General features: G+C 46.2%; 1 protein-coding gene across 3 annotated transcripts in view; it reads right to left on the minus strand.

Annotated features, from left to right (window-relative positions):
• Nucleotides 1-6,248: 6,248 nt before the first annotated feature.
• Dctn1 (dynactin subunit 1) overlaps nucleotides 6,249-25,468 on the minus strand; it is a 32,529-nt gene continuing 13,309 nt past the window's right edge. The window contains exons 2-29 of one of the 3 annotated variants that reach the window (XM_048352774.1): nucleotides 23,602-23,847; nucleotides 23,222-23,300; nucleotides 22,988-23,022; nucleotides 18,632-18,652; nucleotides 17,238-17,429; nucleotides 16,698-16,895; nucleotides 16,342-16,546; nucleotides 16,190-16,268; nucleotides 15,917-16,076; nucleotides 15,708-15,812; nucleotides 15,331-15,522; nucleotides 15,117-15,233; nucleotides 14,751-14,903; nucleotides 13,421-13,581; nucleotides 13,147-13,315; nucleotides 12,807-12,875; nucleotides 12,504-12,566; nucleotides 12,246-12,395; nucleotides 11,813-11,974; nucleotides 11,599-11,730; nucleotides 11,305-11,430; nucleotides 10,975-11,117; nucleotides 10,579-10,745; nucleotides 8,749-8,882; nucleotides 8,442-8,634; nucleotides 8,108-8,187; nucleotides 7,401-7,490; nucleotides 6,249-6,737 (exon numbers count right to left, since the gene is read on the minus strand). In XM_048352774.1, coding sequence (XP_048208731.1) covers nucleotides 6,600-6,737; nucleotides 7,401-7,490; nucleotides 8,108-8,187; nucleotides 8,442-8,634; nucleotides 8,749-8,882; nucleotides 10,579-10,745; nucleotides 10,975-11,117; nucleotides 11,305-11,430; nucleotides 11,599-11,730; nucleotides 11,813-11,974; nucleotides 12,246-12,395; nucleotides 12,504-12,566; nucleotides 12,807-12,875; nucleotides 13,147-13,315; nucleotides 13,421-13,581; nucleotides 14,751-14,903; nucleotides 15,117-15,233; nucleotides 15,331-15,522; nucleotides 15,708-15,812; nucleotides 15,917-16,076; nucleotides 16,190-16,268; nucleotides 16,342-16,546; nucleotides 16,698-16,895; nucleotides 17,238-17,429; nucleotides 18,632-18,652; nucleotides 22,988-23,022; nucleotides 23,222-23,300; nucleotides 23,602-23,829 — 3,741 coding nt within the window. In that variant the 5' untranslated portion in view covers nucleotides 23,830-23,847 and the 3' untranslated portion in view covers nucleotides 6,249-6,599. Of the gene's footprint in view, nucleotides 6,738-7,400; nucleotides 7,491-8,107; nucleotides 8,188-8,441; nucleotides 8,635-8,748; nucleotides 8,883-10,578; nucleotides 10,746-10,974; nucleotides 11,118-11,304; nucleotides 11,431-11,598; nucleotides 11,731-11,812; nucleotides 11,975-12,245; nucleotides 12,396-12,503; nucleotides 12,567-12,806; nucleotides 12,876-13,146; nucleotides 13,316-13,420; nucleotides 13,582-14,750; nucleotides 14,904-15,116; nucleotides 15,234-15,330; nucleotides 15,523-15,707; nucleotides 15,813-15,916; nucleotides 16,077-16,189; nucleotides 16,269-16,341; nucleotides 16,547-16,697; nucleotides 16,896-17,237; nucleotides 17,430-18,631; nucleotides 18,653-20,019; nucleotides 20,372-22,987; nucleotides 23,023-23,221; nucleotides 23,301-23,601; nucleotides 23,848-25,468 lie in introns of those variants that run through there. The other 2 variants (XM_048352775.1, XM_048352776.1) reach the window with 2 other exon arrangements.

Raw genomic sequence — 25,468 nt, forward strand, 5'->3', positions numbered from 1 at the left:
AGGGCTTCATGTATGTTAGGCAAGCATTCTACCACTAGGCCATATTCCCAGCCCATGAGTTTTTTTTAAATGTCCGGACTTTGATAAAATTACCTCAAGAAATAAATTACAAGGAAAAAGTAAGCAAAAAAGAAAGAACTTGGAGACTAAAGGAGACTCAATAGGTACAGAGAGAAGAACCAAAATGTCTGCCTATCTTATGCACAGCCCATCCTATGCATGAGCTGGATATCACCATCTACCAAATTCTGCTCCAGGCCTCCAATAGTGCTACTGGAATGTGAGCCTCCAGTTTAGGCTGATCACTTCCAAATCACTTCAAGACTATCTATGCCAATTGGGATATAAAATATCAAGAGTTAATCAGGTATCATTGCTGAGTAGACAAAACACATCCAGTTTCTACTTTGTAATGTGATTCCAGGATAGCACACAGTGCAGGCACAATGCTTTCAGTGACATTGGCTTCAAAGGTCAGGATGATGCTTTTACATCTTGCAGAGTCACTTCAAGTGGTCAAAGCAAGTATAAGATGCACAAAGCATAGGGAAAGAATATTTGTTCCAAATTTGGATCTAGTCTTCAAGGAAGGATAAGCCATAAAATGTAATAAAGGAACTATTTCCATCAATAGAAAACATGTTTCTAAGTCCAAGATTGCAAGGGATTACTGGTCTAAGCTTATTCTCATCCTCACCTAGAGGCAAGTTACTATTCCCCATCCATCTTCTAAGGAGATGCAATCATGTCAATGTATCAGCAATTCCAAATCTAACTTTAGAGGTAGTATGCAGATATCTGTTAGGCTGGGACTCTCTTACTTCTGTCATAACACCAGTGTCAGCTCCAAACTCTGAGAGCAAAGACTTGGAAAGAAATAAGCACTGTATCCATCTGTTCTAAATATGGAATCATAGCCATCCTAGTCCAGTGGTAACACCGTCAACACCAACAATAGATTTCAATAAAACTGTAAGAAGGAAAAAAGGAAAATGAGAAAGAAAGAAAAAAGCAAGAGATGCAGAAGTTAGAGATGGTAAGAGACTTAAAAATTCTAAAAAATTATGTACTGGGGGGACCAGTAGCTCACACCTGTAATCCTAGCTAATCAGGAGGCTGAGATCTAAGGATCTTGGTCCAGAGCCAGCCTAAGCAGGAAAGTCTGTGAGACTTTTATCTTCAATTAACCAGTAAAAGGCTGGACATGGAGCTATTACTCAAATGGTAGAGTGCTGGCCAGTCTTGATCACAAAAGCTTGAGGATATGCTCAAGCCTTGAGTACAAGACCCAGGACCAGGACACATACACAAAATACAACAACAACAACAACAACAACTCTTTTGCATACTTAGATAAGTTTGAGTACAAGTTGAAGATATGACTTCCTTGATTTTCCTTCTAGGTTTGTTATAGTTACTTACTATCAATAAAGTAATGAGACAAACTAGAAAAACATTTAATGAAGATAGAGATTTTCTTATTTTTTTTTTGTTTTTGCTTTTTTACTATCTGAAGCTTCATTTTGGACAACTGTATATAGTAACTATTTTCTACAATAAGGTCCTGATATTTAACCATGTATGTGAAATAGAAACACAAAGTTTTTGTGTGTTCAATTTTAGACTGAATTTGAGACTTTGTCTGCTTTTACAATTACCATACTTGAATTACTTATTAATAACTATGCAATTCTGTCTCTTTTTTTCCCTAGTACTGAGGATCAAACCCAGGCATCAAACATGGAGGATCAAACATGACAGGCAAGCATTCTATCACAGATAGGTCTTACTTTTACCTATCTTAATAAAACAGTGCTTGTATCAGGTGTCTATGTGCCACTGTAGCCTCTATGACAGCTATTTAATATGTAGGCACTAAATGACATAAGGAAAACTTGGACATTGGTCATTTGATGAGTTCTTTAAAAGGTATAATAATTGTATTACAATTTACATCTTTCCCTTTTCTTTCTTTTTGTTTTGACAGGGAGACTATCTGCCAGTTCATTAAGCATCTGGAAATCACAGTAGCTACTTCTTAGAACTCATTTGCCATTTGAACTCCTCAGTCTCTGTCCTCTCTTAGTCCTGGCACACTTTCCCAGAGGGTCCTCTGCTCTCAGTGGATGCTCCTTCCAACTCTGCTGTGGGTTAATTCTTAGAGCTACCCAGGGTTCTCCACCTTCCCTCATCTATGCTCTCTCCTACAGTGACTTGCTTCTTCTCTCAACCATAACTGACTCCCACATCCAACAGCTACTCTGCCCTGACCCAATTCTGGCAGTCTAGCACTTCAGCACTTCAGGGCTTGCATGAAGTACCAGGCTGCATACTACCCAAGCCATTAGAGAATGTTACCACCATCCAGAAAAAATTTTGAGCAAAGGACAAACAGGAGGAAGGGCAGGTAATCTTCCTTTTCATCCCTCCATCAATATTAAGCATGGTGCTTCTGTGTAGTCTATCCAGAGTCACTTCATGTGGGCAAGCTGCATCTTCATGAAGCAGTGACCAATTCATTAAGCAAACTTTTTTTGTTTTTGTTTTTTAGTTGGTTTTTTTTTTTTTTTTTTGCCAGTCCTGGGGCTTGAACTCAGGGCCTGGGCACTGTCCTTGAGTTTCTTTTGTTTGAGGCTAGCACTTTACCACTTGAGCCACAGCACCTCTTCTGGCTTTTTTTTTCTTCTGTTTATATGGTACTGATGAACCCAGGGCTTCATGCATGCTACAAGCACTCTACTGCTAAGCCACATTCCCAGCCCCTCACAAAGCAAACTTAATTTCCTTTTCTTCTTTTCCTCAACATTCGGGGATTGCAGCTTCCAATAAAACCCTAGCATTTAAGCTTTTCCTCAGGTTTTCTAAGAAACCTGAATTATGAGAGTGAACTCATCAGATGCTAGTGTAGTGGTTCATAACTGTAATCCTAGCTACTCATGAGGCTAAGATCTGAGATCAAAGCTTGCCAGGGCAGCAAAGTCAGTGACACTCTTATTGCCAATTAACTACCAAAAAGCCAGAAGTGGAGTTGTGGCTCAAGTGATAGAGCTCCAGCCTTGAGTAGAAAAAGCGAAGGGACATTGCCCACTCCCTGAGTTCAAGCAAACCATTCCTTCACCCATCGCTGACATGCTCTCATTTCCCAAGCACATCTCCACTTTAGACTCTGTGAGTTCCAGACCCACTTGGATCCAACTGCCAAATGGACATCCAGTTAGATTCTCATAGCCACCTTAAACTCATGAATAGAATGAAACCACACTCCTCAAACATGTGCACTTCTGTGTTTGGGGGGGATAGAGAGGTGGAAACCACCCGTAGGAACTCTCTGTCAAACAGGGGAGACAGAGGAATTAATAACGATAATAGACACAGATGCTTACTGGTATAGAGCAGAGTGGCAGGAGCGTATACTGAGGAAGAGAAGCAAGTGCACTGTGTGCCAGGCACAGTGCTTGGTGACTGTATGCACTAGCGCTCATCTAGCCTTCACAAAAATCCTGTATCATTATTCTCATTCTGCAAACAAGGAAACATTACAGGTTAGCAACCTCAAAAAAGTCATAAAACAACTAAATCCAAATTTACCTAAAGGTCAACATTTTTGCTTTCAAAAAGGAGCACCTAACAAGCTGGGCCTGAAGGTCCCCTGAGGTACTAACATCAGAGCTAGCTCTAAAAAAAAAAAGAAAGAAAGAAAGGAAAGAAGGAAGACAGGGAGGGAGGGAGGGAGAAGCCAGACACAGAAGTGGGAAGGAGTGAGTGGCATTTTTCTCTCATTTCTCATGAAATGGTGACAAAGAGTTGCAGGGTCCACTAGATGCACAGAGAAAAGCAGCCTTGTAAGAGGCAAGCCCCTAAATCATAAATGGCATTGTGTGCCATTCTAATTAATTTAAATTTTCAGTTCTAGTCACTTGTATTAACCATTTTAGGACTTTATAAGTTTTAGTCAAGTTGGAGGGACCATTTTACGAATTAAGACTTGACTAGTTTGCATTCTGATTCCTCTGGCATCAGCATGGAGAATTGCTTGAAGAGAGGCAATAGAGGGTCTGGTAACAGTTTAAAGACTGCTGAGGTATCCAAGAAAGAAGTTATATACCAAGTTAGAAGCAGGTGGTAGAGTGGACAGATTTGAGAGATAGTGAAGAGGGTAATTAAAAACAGGGCTGGGGCTGGGAATATGGCTTAGTAGTAGAGTATTTGCCTAGCATGCATGAAGCCCTGGGTTCGATTCCTCAGTACCACATATACAGAAAAAGCTGGAAGTGACGCTGTGGCTCAAGAGGTAGAGTGCTAGCCCTGAGCAAAAGGAAGCCAGGAACAGTGCCCAGGCCCTGAGTCCCAAGCCCCAGGATTGGCAAATAAATAAAAATAAAAACAGGGCTGGGTAACTAAATTGTGTGTGTGTGTGTGTGTGTGTGTGTGTGTGTGTGTGTGTGTGTGTGTTTGTCTCCTGGAGCTTACAGTTGTGTGTGTGGTGTGTCTCCTAGGGCTTATAGTTATGAGTGTGTGTTTCCTGGAGCTTATAGTTATGGCCTGAGTATTGACCATGAGTTTTTCTGCTTTACCACTTGAGCCACAGCTCCACTTCAGGTCTTTTGGTAGTTAACTGGAAAAAAAGTCTCATAGATTTTACTGTCCCAGGCTGGCTTTAAATTGTGATCCTCAGATCTCAGCCAATTGAGTACCTAAGATTACTGATGTGAGCCGCTGGAGCCTGTAAAAGTAATTAAATTTCTGAGGCTGAAGGGGTCAAAGATAACCAGGTTTGTGGCTTTATGGCCTCTAGGACACAGAGGAAGTGATTCCAATTTTGGATCCGTTGACTGAGACAAATATTTGTGGGGCATTTAAGACTAGGGTTCAGGAGAAAAGTAGTTCAAGGGACAAGAAACTGCCACTGAGGAAAAAATGGATCAAAAAAGTCCTGGTCTCTTCTCAGTACCACCAGAAGTTGCTTAGTATTGGTCTTCAGTATCTTAGCCCCCAATGGAGATAGGCAGACACTTGGATAGAAAAGATAGCAACACAATCCATCCCAAGGAAAGGACAACATGGCCTGCAATTTCCTTCATACTGGAGAAGCCAAATTCAGAGTCAACCAGTTCTATAGGACTGAAGGTCTAACATTCCATGGCATCTCTGTATGTTACCAACTGAATCTTATACATCTAGCATGGTATTAGTCAAGTACTATCCTTGAAAGTACTCAAGAAATCCCCTTAGATCACTTACTTTTGAAATCCCAGCTAAGAAAAGCTATACCCACTGACCTTCCCATAAGGTATTCTAATTAAGACTGTGCCTCCTGGGCTCTCATCTTGAAGCCTCCTTCCTCCTGTCTTCCTCTGCCCCTCAAGAAAGACAGTATATGAGTAAAGAGTCCGGCCCAGCTAGACTGCTCCAAAGCACCAAGGACTTTCTCTATCTGGATCAGAGCCCTTTGGAAACCTGAGCTAGCTTTCTTTTTCCCTGTGTGGACAATAATAGAGTATCAAGGAACTAACCAGCAAAACTAAACTGGATTAAGTTCTAAAATACTGGGGTATTGCTCATAAGCACTGTGAACCTCAACTCTTGAGGTAGTTCAACTTGTCTAGGTTAAGGCCCAGAAAAATTTAAAAGTAGAACCCAACTGATACTAATTTGCTGTGGGGCTTGGGAGCAGCTTTTGTAACTTCCATCCTTTCTTACTGGTCTGATAGTTTAGTTTCCCTAGGCTAGTAGACTGGGGTTTTAGAGGGAACATTTACTAGCCTAGGGAAACTAAACTATCAGACTGTATTTCCTAATGAACTTAAGTATCTACTCTAAACCTAGCCTTTTTCTCCTTGCTCAGAGTAGCTTACATATGTGCATTTGAGGGGCACAGCACTAAACTGCTCACTACAGAGAGGGGGCCCTCAGTTATGACAGAGTCGAAGCTTCCTAGCATCTCTCTCTCTCTCTCTCTCTTTTTTTTTTTTTTTTTTTTTTGGCCAGTCCTGAGCCTTGGACTCAGGCCTGAGTACTGTCCCTGGCTTCTTTTTGCTCAAGGCTAGCATTCTGCCAACTTGAGCCACAGCGCCCCTTCTGGCCTTTTCTATATATGTGGTGCTGAGGAATATAACCCAGGGCTTCAAGTATACAAGGCAAGCACTTTACCACTAGGCCATATTCCCAGCCCCTCCTAGCATCTCTTCTCTCCACTCCTGCTCTGAACCAAATGTCTCAAGTTGCACTCTCAAGACCACACAGAAGGCGCTGAAGCAAAAGTTGCTTTAATCAGGGGTGAAGTCCTCAATCAGGGGGACCTCACTCAACCTTTGGTGGTGGGGTCTCAGCCTACCCCCCACATGCCCTGAGGCCCCTCTGGGAAGAGGGAGCAGCTGAACAGCTAATTATGGAAGAAGCCAGGGGTGAGAATGGGGAAACCCATGTTAAGGGCAGGAGCAAGAGAATGACAGGATTGGAGCAGACCTGAATGGAATGGGAAGAGCTTCATCCACATGGTTCTACCTGGGGATTGGCTGAGGTGGTTGTGCATCGGGCAGAGCAGTACAGGGGGAGGGGGATTTGAGGGCTGAAACAGGCAGCAGGGAAGGGTGGAGTTCTTAAGAGATGAGGCGACTGTGAAGCTGGTGCAGCTGCTCCTGGGTCAACACCAGCCGGTGTCGCTGTCCAAGGCCAGCTGCACAGGAGAAGGTCACTTTGCCCATGTAGACTGTATCATCTTGCTGTTCTTCCTTGGCCTTGGGATTGGAGAAAGAAACAGGATGCCAAGTTAGGGGCTTATTTGAAGGCTTGGCCACTGAAGGATACCCTGAGTACTGAGACCCTTGGGAGATTGAAGCTTTTGAGGTCTTTGGCCATGGTAACCACACTTGCAAATTAGAATGGGGGAGGAATGGGGAATACAGTCTGACAAGGAAGTTTTGAGTGTCTCCTGATATAAAGTTAAGAAATGTACTCTTTATATTTTGCTACAATACTAGAATTTGCAGAAACACTGAAAGTACTTTTGAATTACTTGCAAGTAATACTTGGACTTGCCAGACCCAAACAACAACAACAACTACAACAAAAGGGTAGGTACTGGGAATGTGGCTTCGTGGTAGAGTGCTTGCCTAGCATGCATGAAGCCTTGGGTTTGATTCCTCACTACCACATAAACAGAAAAGGCCAGGAGTGTCACTGTGGCTCAAGTGGTAGTGCTATCCTTGAGCAAAAGCAGCTCAGGGATAGTGCCCAGGCCCTGAGTTCAAGCCCCAGGACTAGCAAAAGATGGGGGGGGGAGCGGTAAATACTTGTTGAATGTGAGTCTCCAGAACCCTCCTCTTCAAATTCCTATGAGTGGGAGGAATCACCTGAGCTGCCCCAAACCACTTTATTCTCTGACCTATGTTCCCCCTTACCTTAAGGAAGGCAGAAGAAGGGAAGGTGGCAAAGTCAGTGGGGACTGTGGCTCCAGGGCGCTGAGTTACTGTATCCTTAAGGACTTCATCCTGGAGAGGGCAAAACAAGGGTTCATTTAGGAGTTCCTCACAGTCTAGCACAAGGCCTCCCTAGTTTCATAAAAATGCTCTTGCCAGAAGGGTAAGGATTCAGTCCTCATTATACTTCTGCTCTCACCTTCAACCTCAACCCCACACCAACATTCCTCCTTAGAAATCTACATTATTTAAAGCCCAACTCAGTTTCCCTGTCTCTAAGGGAGCCATGCCCTAAGTGATTTACCCCATAGTGATTTCAGTTCTAACAAAAGTTGCACCCTGAGCCACAACCCCAAAGAGGATCCTAGCTCATGCATTCTGTTGATGAGAATTTATCTTGTTTGTACCAAGGTAGTTCCCAAAGCAAAATTACCTCCTCCCCAATGTGCTGTCTGGCACAGAGCTAGCCCAAGGAACTTAAGAAGTGCCTAGTTGTACAAGAAATGTACCCAATGTCTTACGTATGAAACTGTAACCCCTCTGTACATCACTTTGACAAGAAATAATTATTTTTAAAAAAAAGACTAGCAATTACACTCTAAGATACATTAAAAAAAAAAAAAAAGAAGTGCCTAGTTCCACCAATGAATGCTCCCAAGTGAGCTTTGTAGGGTAGAAACTGAACTGACCTTGAGCTTCTCAATGGTGTCACTCAGGGCCTTGAGCTGAGCCACTTGTTCCATAAGCTGAGCTGATGGGCTCTTGGCAGCTGTTGGGAGGGAAAGCTGGTGAGGCCTACTGAGGCCCAGACAGGCAGCTGAATTGGATTAAGGGTCAGGAATGCAGATAACTAGATGATCTCATGGAACAAGCACTGAAGAGAGAGTCGGTGAATCAAGCATACAACTTGGAGGCTAAAGACACTATTGGGAAGGTCTTCTATGGTACAAGGACTCCTAGGCACAGGCTCAATCCCTGAGGAAGAGGGGATGTTATAGTAGTCATCTGACCATGTGAACATACCAGGGCTGGTGCGAGTGATATCTACTACATGAGTGTGTGTACTCAGTTGATTTAATGTCTCCAGAAGCTGGCTGGTCTTGCGATACAATGCCCCAGCTGCTAGCTCATTGCCAGGGCCCTCATGGGGTGGGAGGGAAAGCTTTGCAACATGCAGAGGGGGCAAAGCTGCCAAGGATGCCTTCATTTGGGATCCCTGTGGAGGAAAAGGGGAAGCAGTATAAGAGCTCCTAGAAGGCCTCTGCCATCCTCTTCAATGGAGGCAGGTATGCTTCACCCTCTACCCCAATCCTCTCTGTAGGCTCCTCACCTTGAGGATGCTGTTCTCATGCTGGAGCTGAGAGATGTGCAGCCTCATAGCTGAGATCTGCTGAAGCAGCAGGGGTGAATCCTTCACCAGCCCAGGGCCTGGCAAGGAGCCTGGAGCTTGCCCAGGAGTGCCCCCTGTGGATATCATAACAAATGTCCTCAGTCGCAAGTGGAGAAGGTTAACAACTGGCTCCATCCTGTTCTTCCCTTTTCCTCCTTTCCTCCCACCTCCAGTTCTAACCCCAAGTTCTAACCCCAACCCTGATTCCCATCAGCCCTAGTAAACCCCAGACAGAGTGAGTCTCTACCTCGCTGCTGGTCTTCTGTGCTCAGGATAGCCCATGGGGGAGCAGGAAAAGAGGAGAGAGGAATTACATGATTTGGGCCTAGATGGATATACCATGGGGATCCTGGACAGAGGAAAACTCTTTTCCTGATGACCCTGTCTCTGCCTTCCTTTAGCACAGGAGCAGATATGTATAAAAACAGAGGAAAGGGGACAGGCGCTGGTGGCTCATGCCTATAATCCTAGCTACTCAGGAGGCTGAGATCTGAATATCACATTTCAAAGCCAGGCTGGGCAGGAAAGTCTGTGGAGACTCTTAGCTCCAGTTAACCACCAGAAAAGCAGAACTGTTGCTCAATGTGGCAGAGTGCTACCTTTGAGCAAAAAAAGCCCAGGCTCTGAGTTTAAGTTCCATGACCCACCAAAAAAAAAAAAAAAAAAAAAAAAAAGAGGAAAGGGAGTGAGGTCTTGAGTCAGGGAGTGCTAAATGAGAACAGCAAAGTGAGTGTAATTCAGGAAGCAGTTGCAGCACCATCTCCAACAAGGGTGCTGGGAGCAACCCAGGGACTCCCATGCACTTGTACCCTCAGGGCTCACCAGGAAAACTTAAGTTGGGAATGCAAACCATTCCTTTATTCCTCAGGTTTCTCTATTGCTCTGAGGTAAAATGCCCCTTTTTTAGTAGGAAATTTCATTAATTCAGAATCAGCATTGTTTAAAGAACCTTCATTAAACACTGTAAGATGGTTATTCTGAATACCCTCTCCACATAATACTGAACTTCCAAAGTCAAAAGGCATCAGTGATATGGACTTAGCTGAGAACAAGACCTTCAGAAGGGTTATCTGACAAGACACAGGAGCATCAGGAAAAAGTTTAATTCCAGGCAAGAAAATTGCCTTCTGGAGGTGAAAAGAGCAAGTAAAAAACTGAAGGAATAACAAAAAAACAAACTCTAGGACAGATGAGAACTAAAATGGCATCAGATACTTTCTTATCCAGGAAAGTAGAAGACTGGGCCTGGAAAGCAGAAAAGGAGCCTGGACCATACTGAGTGACTAGGTAAAGGTCAGAACACAAGCCACAAGCAAAATGGACAATTATGCAATAGAAGAAAGAATCACATTATAGAATGAAGCCATGTCAATTCAGTAGAGAAATGCAGTCCCAAGAGAGGCACAATAAAAAGCAGGCATCAGGCAGAGCTGGATGCTCTGGGAAAGTTAGCCCAGACTGCTTCAGGCTGACAACCCTCTGGACACAGGGTTGCAATAGGAAGACCCAGAAGGGAGAACTAGCAGAGTTCACCTGATGTTATTATGCTGAAATTCACAGACAAATTTGGTAATACCCTATTTGTCCAGAAGGACTCTACATAGATCATACATATATCAAGCCAAAACTTGATAAAAGCAGGCAGAATGCAACTGGGCAAACATTCATGGGTAAACATCCAGAGAAGGCGGCAAAAGTCAAAACCAAGGACAGAGAAGAGGAATTAGTCTCCTCTGGGCCAGTGATGTGTATCTATCCCACTTCACTCACCACCAGCAATGCCAGAGACCAAGGTAGCAATGCCTGAGGGAGGGGGCCCCCGGAGGCCCTCAATTGTGCGCTTGGACTGGCTGTTTAGCCGCAGCTTTAGCTCTGCCTTTTCTGCTTCTAGCTGGTCGATGTCGGCCTGGAGTGCATCCATGGTCTCCTCAAACTCTCTGTGAAATAGAATCTAGGCTTAGTCAGGACCTTTCTCCATTGCCATACCTGACCTTTCAGTCCCAACAGGTCATTGTACCCCTTACTATCCATGCTAGTGAAGAACAGAGCAGGGATAGTGAGATTAGGAGAATCATACTACAAGGGGGAAAGGGAATGCTTAAGAATAGAAAGACTCCATCAAGAGGGAGGATTAGAGGAAGTGGGGATCCAGGGAAGGTGCCTGACTTCTCTTTCTTCCGCAGCAGCGCCTGCGTCTCCTCCAGCCGAGTCTGGACTTTCTCAATGCGTTCATCTGCATCCTTGGCAGCACTGTCCAGTTTCTTCTCTAGGAGACTCAGCCGCACATTGGCCTCACTCAGCTCCTCTCCCTGGACAAGGCAGATAGTTTCTAGTGTCCTGACATCGTCCCATGACCCATGACCTGCAAAGCTCCCAGATGATTCTCTGATCACAGGCTCCACTTCTCCCCTCAATCCTCAAGACATCTCACTCCCAACTTGATATTTGTTTGCCCTAGGTCCCATCATATTTTGATGCCTCACAACCTACACTTACCTTAATTTTAAGTGACTTTTTCAATTCTTTAATAACTGTCTCTCGATCTTCAAGCTTCAAACCTAGGCCTTCAGCATCTGTGATCTCTGCACGAAGGGCTGCAGCCCGAAGTTCAACAGGAGGAGGCTAAGGGATAAGGTTAGTCAGAGTGTAGAGGCAGTGAGAGGAGACCATCAATGCAAGATGTTGCTCCAGGCATGTTCCTCTTGCATACTTGCCCTCCTACCACTAGCAACAATCTACAAGTCCTGCCCCTCCCATACTCTAGATCCTTCTAACAAAGTGTCTACCCACCTTGCTTGGGGGCCGTTCTGCATCATACTCCCCTTCCTGCATGGCAGTGGCCAGCTTGTTCATAGTGCTGATGAGGATGTTGCATGACTGGCGCAGACATTCATAGGGGCTGCTAGAAGGGCTCCCATAGATCTACAAGAGCCAAAGACAGAAGTGAAAGTCCTGCACTGACTACTTAACTCCCATACCCTCCTGATCAGCCATCCAGTCCAACCTGCTCGCTTGCTTTGAAAGCCAGTTCCTCCAATGCAGCCACAGGTAGTCCCTCATTTTCCGCCAGTGGGGCAATGAGCTGGGCAGCAGCAGCCGCCACCTCTTGCAGTACAGCTACCACCCATGTCAAGTGTTTTCTGCAGTCTAGGAGTGTGTCGGATACCTGTGGAACAGGCTAGAGTCAAAAGCCCTCCCTAAGTTGGCATCACAGTTCCTAGCTACTTCAAAACTATTTTTGTCCCTTGACCAGATCCACATTTTTTTTTTTTTTTTTTTTGCAGTAGTGGGGTTAGGACTCAGGGCTTCATGTGGCTTCGTAGGTAGGCACTATGCCACTTGAGCCATGCCTACCAGCCTTAGATCCAGATCTTAATGTGGTAGTCCCCTCCTAGCTCTACTCAGCTTCTTTCCCTTCTTCACTTGGAGCACTAAACCTGTGGTCCAAAGGCCAGAGCAGCTGGGATCCCAGGAGCATCTGTCCCAGGCATTCGCCTTCGGATCTTCTTGCAGAACTGGCGGATATCACTACATGATGTTTCCAGGTCCCGGAGTAGAAGAGCAATATCTGTAGCCTCTTGCCCACCCTACATAGGAAATAAGAAATGAATGAGAACCCAAGTCAGTATTAGGGCTGGGAGTGAGGTAGTAATAAAGGAAAGAAGAGGAACTTGCATAGATCTAAGTGTTCTCACCTGTAAAAAGGCACGCAGCCGCCCCACTTCCACACTCATGCAGTCCAGGGCACTCTGGGTGAACTGTGGGGATAGAAACATATGGTCTCCATCTACAGTAAGAGCCTTTCTGCCCATATCATCATCTCAAAAAAGTCTCCCTCCTCTGATGACCTCCACATATAGATCTTCCAACTTCCCTGAACTGGCCATGATGACACTTCCACAGTCTTATATGACATCCCTCCAGGGCCTGATCTCTTGATCTGATATCCTTTATTCTGACCCCTATAGTAGGATCAACCACTGATTGAGACACTTCACCTTAATGTGGTCAGCCAGCTGCATGGTACAGTCCTCCAGCTGTTCAGCAAGGTGGATGCTGTACAGATGCTAAGGAGGGATGACAAAGAAACAGAGAGCCTTTAGTCTGTGGAAGGACAAGAGGAGTCCTTCTCAAACTGTAATTTGAGTCTTGGTCGTTATGGGCCTTAAGAATATCCAAAACCTCCAAGGAACTGCATCATAAGGCAAGTTCACTTCAGAGTAAATTGGGCCAAAAGCAGCCAACCTAAGACATGCAACCTTGAATACACTGACAATAACTCCCCTTAGGCAAAAGCTTCCCTCCCGCCTACCCCATGCATGAATTCTTGCCCCAGACCTGGTAGTACTTGATAGCCTTGGTGAGAGGTTCCACATTGACAGTCTCATCCAGCTGATCCTTGTGTAGCAGCTCAATGAGGAAATCTAAGGAGCGCTCATGGGCACTCATCTCAGGGTAGAGGCTGCCCACCTTCTTATACACATCCACATTGCACTGAGAGAGGGCACTAGAGACCAGAGAAGGGCTCTGTGAAGCCAAGGTCTTCCAAGAAAACTCAGTTTCAGTTAATCCTGAACCCATGGCCCTGGCATGGAGGTCAGGAGTCACTTACTGCTCATAACGATGTAGTGTGGCCTGCAGAAGACTCAGTGAATATACCAGCCCAGCAGCAAAGCTGAGCTGCTCCCCTGCAGCTCCTCGCAGCCCAGGCCTCTCTGAGCAGTTCTCACTTAGCTCAAACTTCTCTTGGGCCTGCTTCCGAATCAGTTCTGCCTGTGGGAAGAAGACTAGGGACCTGAGCAAAGGATGGAGAACAGACTCAGGAATTCAAGAGATAGCTTAACAACTATATGAGGAGTACAGGTATGAGAGAAAGAGGATAAATGGGCAGCAAATCTTGCTAGAGAAAAGGGTAATGAGGTGAGGAGCTTGTGAGAATTTAGGATATGACAATGAATGGGCAGTGGGATTGTGGAGACCAACTCTTCTTGACTTAAACCTGTCTCTCCATGTAGAACACTATCCTGCCAATTATTTTCCTAGCTACTTTTAGCAATCTTTGGGCTCTCAGCTTCAATGTTATTCTTCATTCAAACCCTGCCCTACTCTAAATCAGATCCCTAGCTATGCTCTCATAAAGAACTTACCTTATTTTCATTTAAAAAAAAGTTACGAAGGAAAGTTATCTGATTGGTTATCTGGTCTCCCACAAATAATATATGGACACTCAAATACTTTATATATGGCACAGTACTTTCATAAAATCTATGTGCTTCATCTTGTATACTATAAATCATCTCTAGATTACTTGCAATACTGAATGTAACATAAATGGTACAAAAATAATTGTTATACTGATTGTTTAGGGAATGACAAGAAAAAGTCTGTACAGACTTAGTATAAATGCAACTTTTTTCCAAAATTTTTAAGACAAATCACTTAATTTTAGTTTGTATAAGCAAGTATAAAATGTTCTGGGTGCTAGTGGCTCACACCTGTGAATCCTAGCTACTCAGGAGACTGATATTTGAGGATCACGGTTCAAAGCCAGCTCAGGAATGAAAGTCTGTGAGACTTTTATCTCCAATTAACCACCAGAAAACTAGGCACTGTGACTCAAAGTGGTAGAGTGCTAGCTTTGAGCACAAAGAGACTCAGGGACAGCACTCAGGGCCTGAGTTAAAGCCCCAGGACCATCGGGAAATTAAAAAAAAAAAAAAAAAAAAAAAGCCTGCAGGGCCAGGCACTATCTTGCTTCAGCATTGAGTGGGAGAAAAGAGGCTTCTGTTCTTACCAAGCTTGTTGAATCTAGTGCAGAATGTATGTACTTCCACTACCTCATAAACTTTGCGGGCAGAAATGATTGTTGACTATCTTCAGTTGGCATCTTCAATACCTGGCTCAGACAAGTCAAATAGATTTTTATCGCATATGTGACATACCTTGCAAATAAGACGAGGCATGAGCAGGAGCACCAGGACACAGTCATGGTCTCCTCCTGGACGAAGGAAGCTGTCAGGCATGAAGGCTGTCAGCAGGGACATGTGCCGGTTGGCCTGGGCCACTTCCATCTGTCTTAATTCCATCTCAATAGCCTATAAAGTATATAGGGAGGAGGGATCTAATTCTTAGAACTGCCATATCTTACTTCTCCAAATCCCTTAGTCTAGGACAAGCCCAGGACTATATTCTTCCACACTACCACACAAACAACTTCCTCTTCCTCAAGAATCTAAAGCTCAAAACCCCAAACTTGTTAAGAACACAGACATACCCATTCTGGCCTTCAGGCCACCCACTTTACTGACCTTGGCATGGGCCTTAGTCTCAGCAAACTTGATTTTGAAGTCAAAAGTCTCTGGAGGCGGCTGTTGCTGTCTCTCCACAGATGCTTCCTGCTGGTTTGTCAGTTCCCGATTGACATCCTAGGAACAAACAGTGAAGCAACGCTACATCATGACACACACCTAGGGAGATCACAGAGAAAGGGCAAGAACAGAAGCAAGGGCAAAAGGTAGGTACCTGTAGGTGTGCAGTCAGCTGGCGGTACTTTTTGATGGTTTGCTGGTAATCTGCAACTGTCTCCTGAGCTGCTTCCACACGCTTCTGGGCCTCCCGGACCCGAGCACCTGCCATGTCCAGTTGCTCTCGCAACTCCAGTTCTGTCTCACGTGCATTTTCCTGCAGTTCATCATTCATCTCATTCATTGCTTCCTGGATATCACAAGGTAGTGGGGGAAAGCAAAGGTAGGATCAAGACAGGGAGCAGGGCCACAATGAGTTACCTTACCACACATATTCTGAGTAAAGGTCGTGGGTCATATGTTAAGCTCTCTCAGCAGGTCCCTTCCAAATACACTGCACCATGGTCAGAAGCCAGGAGTTTGCTCTTCTCTTACCAAATCGCCCACAGTCTCTCTTAACTCCCGCACTTTCTCTTCCAAATTCAGGTTCCGGTCAGTCAGCATCTCCACCATCTCCTCAGCACCCAGAGCAGCATCCACCTGTGTGACAGAGAGGACAAAGGAAGAAGTGCTGCTGGAACATGTCTAGAGAAAGAGGAAGTGACAAAAGGAGAGTCAGCCGGGGAGAGCTAGGCTTCCCAGACCTGTTCCTTGAGCTCATCAATGGTGCTCTCTGCCTGGCTCAGCTCTTCCTGAAGGCGTTCTCTCTGTTGTCTCACAACTTCCAACTCTTGGTTCTTTTTTTCCATGAGCTTCTGAAGCTTCACATGCTCCTGCTTCTCCGAGGAAGAGAGATCCCGCATCCTGTGGGGAAGAAAGAAAGCAGAGTATCACTGGTCAGTCACAGGCCAATGGATACTCTTAATACATTTGGAGGCAGCAGAGTGAGCATCAAAGCCAAGCAGTCAGAAGCCTACCTCACCAGGGCATCCTTCAGGCGAGCATTTTGCTCCTCAAGCTGCTTGAGTTGGTAACTGGATGCAGCCCCATCTGAACCTGGTGAAGACCATTAAAACATTCAGGCTGGTCTCACCCCACCACTTGGTCCCTGCAGCTCCATGTGCCTTACCCTTTTCCTCAATTTCAGCCTTGAGGATCTCCAAGTCTGTGGTGAGCTCATCCACACGTTCCTTCAGTGCCTCCACCTCCTGCTGCAGAGACTCTGCCCTCTCTTCAGCCATTTCCTTGTCTAGAGTGGCCATCTCGATGGCATCAGCAGTGTCTGCCATCTCCTCCATGTATCTCTCCTTTGCCTCCAGAGCCTCTTTGGCTTCCTGGTAAAGGGAATTGGTGGGTGAGGCCAGAGCAGAGAGTCCCACACTGCCTTTATTCACAGGGTACTACAGGCTCCAGCCTCATTTCCAGTTTGCCTTCTCCGAGCCCTCAGTCTCCCCAGGCACTCCCTCCATCCATCCTGAGTCTCACCTTCCGTGCCTCCTTGAGACGTCGCTGCAGGTCTGCCTGCTGCTCTTGCATTTTGCTCTTCCATTCCTGCACCTGCTCCAGCTGGATCTTGTGTTTCTCCAGCTCTTTTAGCTTTGCTTTGTCTTCTGCCCGTTTCAGCCGCAGAGTCTCCAGTTTCTCCTCCAGGTCCCGCACCTGAGCCCTCAGCCCCTCTTCCTCCTGCCAAAGAGAACCCCAGCATCTATGCACAGCCCATCCCTCTTCCCCAACACAACTGGGCTGGAGCTGTGTATAAACATTTTTGGCCCTAGCATCAAAACCAAGTGACAAACAAATACCTGAAAAGAAACTTCAACATAGTAAGTATGGAGAAAGTGAAAGAACAGCAGAAAAAGAAAAGGTAGCTTGGCCAGCAGCAAGATATCCATATACTATACCCTCGCTGCTTGTTTTTATTCAAGTTCTAGGTCTTCCCCAGCCCCAGAAAGTTTCTGACACCCAGCCAGAAGTTATCGGCCCCTCAGTTTCTTGATTCTCCTTTAACTCAACCCCAGTTCTTACCTTCGAGGGAGAAGGAAGTGGGGGTGCTGCTCCAGGAGAGGTGAGGGCTGGTGTGGGGATGATGGGTGCTGCCAGTGGAGTCTGAGCTGGGGTGCTGGGCTCACTGCTGCTCAATTCACCTGCTGATGCTGAACCAGAGGGCCCCAAGGAGCTACTGGCTCCAGGCACTCCAGTGCTAGCTGGACGAGTGGGCTATTCAAGAGGGAATAGGGGTAGTCCAGGGAGAGACAGAGGATGGCAGAGATGAAAGGGAGAGAGAGAGAGTGTGAGAATATGGCAAGGGAAGAAGTCAGAGAAAAGAAAGAGCAGAAAGGATATGAAAGCACAATGAGAGCAGAGGCAGTGGATGGAAGAAAGAAAATGACATCGTCAAAAAGCAACAGTGAAAAGGACAGGGGGCGGGGAGAGGGAGGAAAGGATGGGAGAAGACTTAAGATTAGAAGGTTCCTCCCTTGGCAATGAACAGTACATTCCTCCTAGCTCTGGTGTTACCCTTTAGAGCAGAATTCCTTACTCCCCAGTACTCCCTTCTGTGACCCATTTGTGATCAGCAATTTCTTAACACTCCCAGTCCCGTCCTTGCTCTGGGTCTGTGCCCAACTCCCCAAAGGGAAAAAAGTGCTTCAATGTCATTCCCAGAGAAAAAGAACAGATTAGAGTTTGTTCTCGATTTTCATGTTCCCAGAGAAGGATGGGCTAAAAGTGGGAGTGCCCGGCTCTCTAGCCCTGGCAACCCATCTCTACTCTGGAAGTCATGCTGAATCACCGTCCCATGACCTATGTCAGGGGATCACACAGGTAAAGGGCCAAGGTGAAGCCCTAGACTCTCTCCTGAAGCAAGGTAAGTACAGCTAACCCACTTTGCTTACTCCACTGTACTTACTTACAAGTAATACTATGCAGGCCCCTAGGGGACTAGGAAAATGGGAGTAAGGGCCAAGCAGTTGCCCTGAAGCTCCAAGCCTTGGGGCAGTCAGGCCTGCCCAGCAGTCTTCCTAGCAGTGTCAATCCCTTTAGTTCTCCTGACACTGAGGAATGACATGCTACCCACATACTCCCACCCAAAAGCTTTAACAGACACACTCTTCTCCTTATTCTCACATTGTACACTGCCAGTTCTTTACCTCAAAACTGGTCAAAATTACCTTCTTCAAGAAAGCATGCTCTGGCTAGCCAAAATCTCCCTCACTTCTCTTTTGTATTCAATTATCCTCCCTATAGCTAGAGCCATTTTCCTAGAAAGGGCTCATCACCAACTCCAAGCTCCTTCCTCCCTCAAAGGGAACCCATATGTACAATGACCAACTTTGACATCCTATACATGCCCACACACATGCACATGCCAAAATGTGTGTAGACTCAGCAGTGGCTTGCAGAGGCCTGTTTGTTCTCACCTTGGGCCGCCGAGTTGTGGTCTGGACAACAGGAGCCAGAGGAGAAGTAGTCAGGAAAGAAAGGATAATGGCAGAAAGACAGACAGCAAAAGGACAGCAATGAGAGCAGAAGTAGTAATGGGAATAGACTGCAGTTAGCCACCACCCTCAGCCCCATCCCATCTCCCCTCCACTGAATCATGGTGTTCCCATTCTAGGAACTCAGAACTCCTGTTCCTCCTGGTTCCGGCCACTTTCGCCCAACCCTTGCAGGCTTTACCCTTTCAGACATTCTAGAAATCCCAGAAGTCCTGTCTCCTAGGCTAAGCCTCAAGAAACCAAATGCAGCATCTGGCAAGAAGGTCTCCAGAGATTAATCCTTCTGTGAACAACCGCTCTCAGTTCAGCCCTCAGGCCCCACCCAGACACCATTCCTAGGTCAGTCTTTTCCTCCAAGTGCTAGACTCCATAGTGTGCTCCCTAGGAACAACCCCCACCATGACAAGAGTGACATACCCCAGAAATGTGAGATCTGATCCCTAAGCAGAACACTGTTTCCCTCCCTTCTTTTCCCCCTTCCCTGCCAGATCCCACAGCAATCCCCATCCCTAAGACAGAGGGCTCAGGTGTCAGGATTATGAATATTGTATTACTAGAAGCCCAGAGCTCAGCTAAGAAACCCCACCCAGCTTAAAGAAGGAGGTAGGGGTAGGTAGCAGCACAGAAAAACTACTGTTTTAAACCAAATTCAGAAATCCTCTGGGTTACTGCAAGGTGGTAAAGAGGAAATTATCTCCAATTCCCTAAGAGTATTCTTGCTGCCCAGTATCTCATCATTCTGGCAAGGACAGATCATGGCTTAGGTCTATTTCCAAAAAATACTGAGCCCAAGAAGACCATCTCCATACCTGCACAGGACTAAGCAACCACAGCTATAGTCAGACTATTTTAGGATCTCCATGCCACCCTAGTTTTAAAAAAAATCCCCAACACAAATCCTGGGGGAGGGGGAATGCTGGGACAACAACCAAGAGTCATTCTAGCAAAGGTTGAGTGAGGCAGGTAGGCCTGCTACAGGCACTGAGGTACCTGGGCCAGCTTCTTCAGGCTCTATCACAGGAAACCCTCCTCAAGCCTGTTTGCTGTAAAGGTTGCCTAAAGCTTAAGCTTGTGGAGCTATAGGTACAAGGCCTGGAACACAGACTCAGAGTACAAAACTAGCAAGGTAGGGAGCATACACTCAGAAGTGGGACACAATAGTGATACACACCTCTCCCAGTCCTTCTACCCTTACCTCCTCCCCCCAACCAGGTAGAATAAAGTCAATCAGCCCCCACCCCCACCCCTAGCAGCCAGCTGCCACCATCGCCTTAGCAACCTGGCAGCAAGACCAAAGCAAGCAAGAGTACCTTTCGGGCTGTCGGTGCCTGTCTCATCATTGCAGAAAACCACAGAAAGCAAGGAGAGGAAAGAGAAGGAGGGAAAGAGGATAGACAAATACAGGGAGGAAAGACGGACAAGGAAGGGAGGGAAAGAGACCGAATAGAGGGAAAGGCAGCGGAGACAGGAGATTAGTGCATCAAATCCCAACAATACAGTCCAGGCCGGCAGCTTCCCAGGCTGCAAACTGCTGCTAGGACACAGAGGCCACCCCGCAGGTGCGCAGCAGGACAGCCAGGCTCCAGCAAGCACCAGATCAGAGCCCGGCCCAGTTCGCCAGCTTAGGCTGATGGCAGCCTCAGTGGCCGCAGCACCAGCTCCATCTGACGTCATGCACCCACCCTCCTCTGCTCCATAGGGGTGGAGCCACTGTTCCACAGTCACCTAGCAACCACCCAGGGCTCTAGCGGCTCCTCCTCCTCCTCCTCATGACTGGACAAAGTCCTGTGCAAATCCCGCCTTTCTTCTTCCTCTAAAGATCAGATTCTAGTTCCGCCCTCCCTCCCTTACACACTCCCAAGAGCTTGCTCCACAAAAACAGGGTCAGGGGCCCAGCCCTTATGGGCCCAGGGCATCAGTGAGCAGGAACGCAGGTCTCCCTGCTCCATTCAGTCTCTCTCATAATTGCACTGTTTTCCTGACTACCCCATCAAGTCCACTTCTCTTACACATACTGGCAACACCCTTGTCTCTCATCAGAAATACAAAACCAGACTGCAGCCTTCTCTACCCCAATACCCAGCTTGGGCTCTGAAGAGTACACGGAGTAATCAATGAGCCCTGGGGAACAATCTGTTGGGAAAGTAGTTCTAATGACAGTGTTGGGCTCCTCTGGCTATAAGCAGGTTAAAGCCTAACTGTAAAGCGCTTTCCAAAAAAGATTCAGTATTTTTGTAGGGACATCTATGTTCTCTTTTGTCCTCCCTCAAAGTATTCTTTTTTGTTCCAGATGTAGCTCCCAGTTCCACATGGGAAAAGAGCAGGGATCCTCGCTAAGTGATGTGCTTTAAGAGACCCAATGGCACAGATGACTTGGGGGGTAGGGTAGGGAGGACACTTTCTATCATGAGCAAAGAAGGTGCTGAACCCAGCTCAGGTAGTTTAGGCTAGTCTTTGCCTTATTTCCCCATGGTTTGGCTTAGGCCCCTGACAGGGTTATGTCAGGCTGCAGCCGGAACTCCTCTGGCTTCACGTTCTTCTCTGTTCAGGGGCCTGAGGTGAGATGAGAATTCCATCCAGAAGACAAAATCAAGGGAAGCCAAGTTTCTATTGGCCTAGAATGGGCCTCAGCATCCACCCTTTAGGGCATTATTTTCCTTTCACCTTCATTCCCATCTGGAGCTGGGACTCAGGATCCAAATTCCAGCATGTGGTCAAGACTCCAAATAAAGAACCTATCTTCCACCATTGGTCAAAAAAAAATTTTTTTCCCCTCTCCTTTCCCATTGCCCCAATCCAGCAGCATTCCATGCAGCATAAGAAAGGCCTGAGATAAGCAGGCAACAAGGAAATAATATTGTATATACAGTACATACACTCAGACAGGCAAGTGCACATCAGAGACAACTTAGGAAGAGGCCCAAGGCAAGGGCTGGGGAGAGGAAGTGGTCATGGCAGTAATTTAAAATTTAAAAGTCTATAAGGAAAGGAGAGAGGTAACACATTGAAGCCACTCCAAGAAGTGAAAGGTAGGCCTCAACCTAATGAAGGAGGAGGCAGAAAAAGAGCAATGGAGTAGAACAGAGGTAGCAGTCTTGACCAGTGGCTTTCCAACTATTCTTCCTGTGTTGTGTTTCATAGCCCCCTGCCTGTTTGCACAGCTATTTTGCTTAGTGCTTTTCTTAGCACCATTACTTCAATCTATCCTCCTATCACCCCCAACCTTGGCTAAGTAAGACCCACTGTAAGCAAGTAAATGCTCTATTTTATGTTGTTGCTATTTACAGTCATATGTTTAGAGCCTCTAACTAGGAGTCTGGAGCAAGGAGAAATCATCCCTAATGAATGTTACTTGGGCCTAACCACTGAGCCTGACTGATGCTCTGGCTCCTCTCTTCCAACACAGGAAGTCTAAAAGCAAAGCTGCCATTTCCTCTGGCCATCCCAGCCCCAAGGTTACACATATACATGCATACAGCAGCCCAATGGCATGCAGGACAACAGGGGTAGAGGGCTCCTGGCACCCAACCACCCACCCAAGCACAAACAGTAAACACGCCACCTTCTTAGGCTTCAGTCCCCGCTGCATTAGGAGTAGGAAAGGGCAAAGTTAAAAGGACAAACATGACATGACCTTATGCTAGTTGGCCAAACATCTTGGACATAGGCATCAATACCAACACAGAAGAAAACAGACAACGTGTGAGGGGAATTCAGTTCAAGGTCAAGCTCTAGGCAAAGGAAATGAGGAGTCCCTTAAGGATCAGCTTCTAGGACAGCCACACCCTGGCCCAAAGAAGCTGAAGACCCACCTCTGCAGATGAGAGGCACAGGGGAGTTGGAAAGTGCCCTCAGTATATACAGCCAAAACAAGTAGCAAGGGACTGGGCTCCTTCCACCCACCATTTGTGAACAGAATGCCGCCCCCCCCCATCTTCTACCTTACCATACCCTCAAACCCTTTAGGTCTTGGTATCTTTGGGTACCAGAAGACAGAAAGTTGACTTCACTACTGGGGTCAGATCTGTCCTTTCTATCACCACCACCCCACCCCACCCCCAGCTCAATCCCATCTCACTCTGCACTTGTGAAATCTAACAGTTTTCCCCTACTACTACTATTCTAACCCTAATAGATCAACTCATACCCAGAAAGCTTCCTTCTCAGGGAGGTTAGAGAGACTGAAGCAGTTCAGACTCACCTACAGCTTCTACCTTCTTGGTCTCCCTCCCTCCATCTATCCATATTACTCCCTACTCCCACTCCCAAACCACTCACCAGTTTGCTAGCCTTTGCAGCTGTATCAGCTCCCTCTGAAGAAAACAAACAAAAAATGTGCATTTGTATACAGGGCTAGAGACAAGAAACATTATAGTGGGGCAAAGGGATATAACAAGAGACTATGGTGTGATAGAGAAACTTCAGTATCCATTATGAACCCCCCCCCCATTATGGGGAGAAGATCTGGGGATTTCTGGGTGTGAGGAAGCAACTTAAGTGGGTGGCTATTACCTCTTTTGAGGACCTTCGAGGCAGAAGAATCGGGTGTCTCTGGAGAAGTAGTATCTGCTCCATCTTCAAATACCTGGATCTGAATCCACAGAATATATCAATATAGCCAGTTTGAGAAAGACTATATGAGTCTCACCCTACTCCTCAAACAAACTGGTAGACAGGACAACTTCCCTAGGATGGACCTCCAATCCTCCCTCCCTTCTACCTCCCATTCTCCCAACCAGCTTATGCCCCACCTAGGAAAAGGAAATACCAACACATCAGCTGCACATGAAACAGATATCATCACATACACACACACACACACACACACACACACACACACACACACACACACACACACACACACCACACACACATCCAAGCAAGGTAAGTACCTGGGACTGGCGCACAAAGATGCCGTGCCCTTCATCACAAGTGAAATACTTCCTGCCTTGAACTGTTCCATCATTCTTGCCTTTTGCTTCATCCAGAATAACGCCTACCCATTTGCCAGTGGCAAAGAGTGTGGCCCCAACATAAGCCACAGTTCCTCTGTGGCCCTTTCCAATCACCTCCACACGGGACCCAACCCGCAGAGGCCGGGCACTTGCCTCTGCACTCATTCTGCTGCCACTGGGCGTCTGAAAGAAAGACACACATAAGCATACACAATTAGAGGCCTAGGTCAAGGATGGCATCCTAATGCACAAGAAACAGCTCAGACAGGATCCTGGGCTAGAAAAAAGACCAGAGTCATTCCTTGAACACCATCATCAGAATGAGGAAAGCCTACAAATTATCCTTTGAAAAATGTCAGTGATATGTCTTCCTAAGATTTCTCCAAACTCCTCTGGAATCTGGTAGGATTTTCAAGTTTATGTTTAAATGCTATAACAAATCAGAATTCATTGATAGATCTGTGAATGTCACCATATGGCTGCTTTCTCAGGAGCACTGCCCCCAAAAAGGGGAATTAAGCAGAAGCAAATAACTCAGTTTAGACTAGGCTCTCCACAACCCAATGCCTTGACCCAGAAGACTGAGCTTGGAAGACAGGTGACTCAGTGGGCAGCCCTATAGAATTTCATTTCCTTCTTCACTGTCAACTGTTTCCTTTGGGATTCAAGTAGTTCTCTCACTTTTTTCTTAATTTTGTTTTTCTGTTGATACAGGGTCTGCAACATAACAGGCTAGACTTGCACTCATGATCCTCCGGCCTCAGCCTCCTGATGTACACCACCATACCAAACTAAGCCTCTTCCTTTCACAGATATGTAATTGTCCCTCCTCGCACCTCCTCAAGTTACCACCACTCCTTCATCATCTGACTCCCATCCACATGCCCATCACAATACTCCTGATGCTATACTACAGTTCATCCAATCAGTCAATTCCCTTCTTCCTGGCCTTTGTCCTGTTCTGTCCACTTTCTATCCTTCAAGCTCTGGAGATTCTTCCCCAATGCTATGTTGCCATAAAAAGTAAAACAGGTAGCTCAGATTTGTCCCTCACATTGTCCTCAGTCAGGCTCTGCCTAGTGGTTCAAATGAATGTCTTAGCACTCCATAAATGGACAAAACAAAGGAATAAACTAAGACACTTTCTTAGGATGCTCTCAGCTTTTGATGCATTTGTAATAACAGGATACAACATGAAATTAGGTCCCAAATCAGCCCATGATTTAAGAAAATCACACCTAAGCCATTTTTAGTAATAGCAGCTTCATGAACCAGGGAGCCTTAAAGCAAACAGATAAATGGAGCAAGAAAAAGTGACAACATGGTCCTAATGACTCTAAAGGGCTCCATTCTGATAGCCCCAGGTTGGCATCAGAAAAGAGCCCTGAGAAAAGCAACGAAGAGGCAGTACAGTTCCAAACCTGTCACTCCCTAACTCCCTTTCCCAAAAAGCTCACCCAGGAAGGTAAGGGCATAGCTTCCAGAGAATCCAGAAGCACAAATCACCTAGGACATTAGAGCACATCCCATGGAACTAACAATAAAAAAAAATTGCCAGTGACATCAAGGCTGGACCTCTAAGACTCTCCCCGACTTCCCAACAAGCCTCTCCAAACCAGGTGGACCCAACAGTGTTACAGAGTCTATCTCAGACAGAAGACAGGACAAATGGCAAACAACAAAGCAGCTCTTCGGAAGTCCTTTCTGACCATATGCCCCATTCTGAGTCCCTGAATAGTTTGGACCCCCCACTAGCCTGAAGGCCAACTAGAGTCAGAAGACAGGCCTTGACAGTCCCCATTTA

Source organism: Perognathus longimembris, chromosome 8 (genome assembly GCF_023159225.1).
Source record: "Perognathus longimembris pacificus isolate PPM17 chromosome 8, ASM2315922v1, whole genome shotgun sequence".
Taxonomy (NCBI): domain Eukaryota; kingdom Metazoa; phylum Chordata; class Mammalia; order Rodentia; family Heteromyidae; genus Perognathus; species Perognathus longimembris.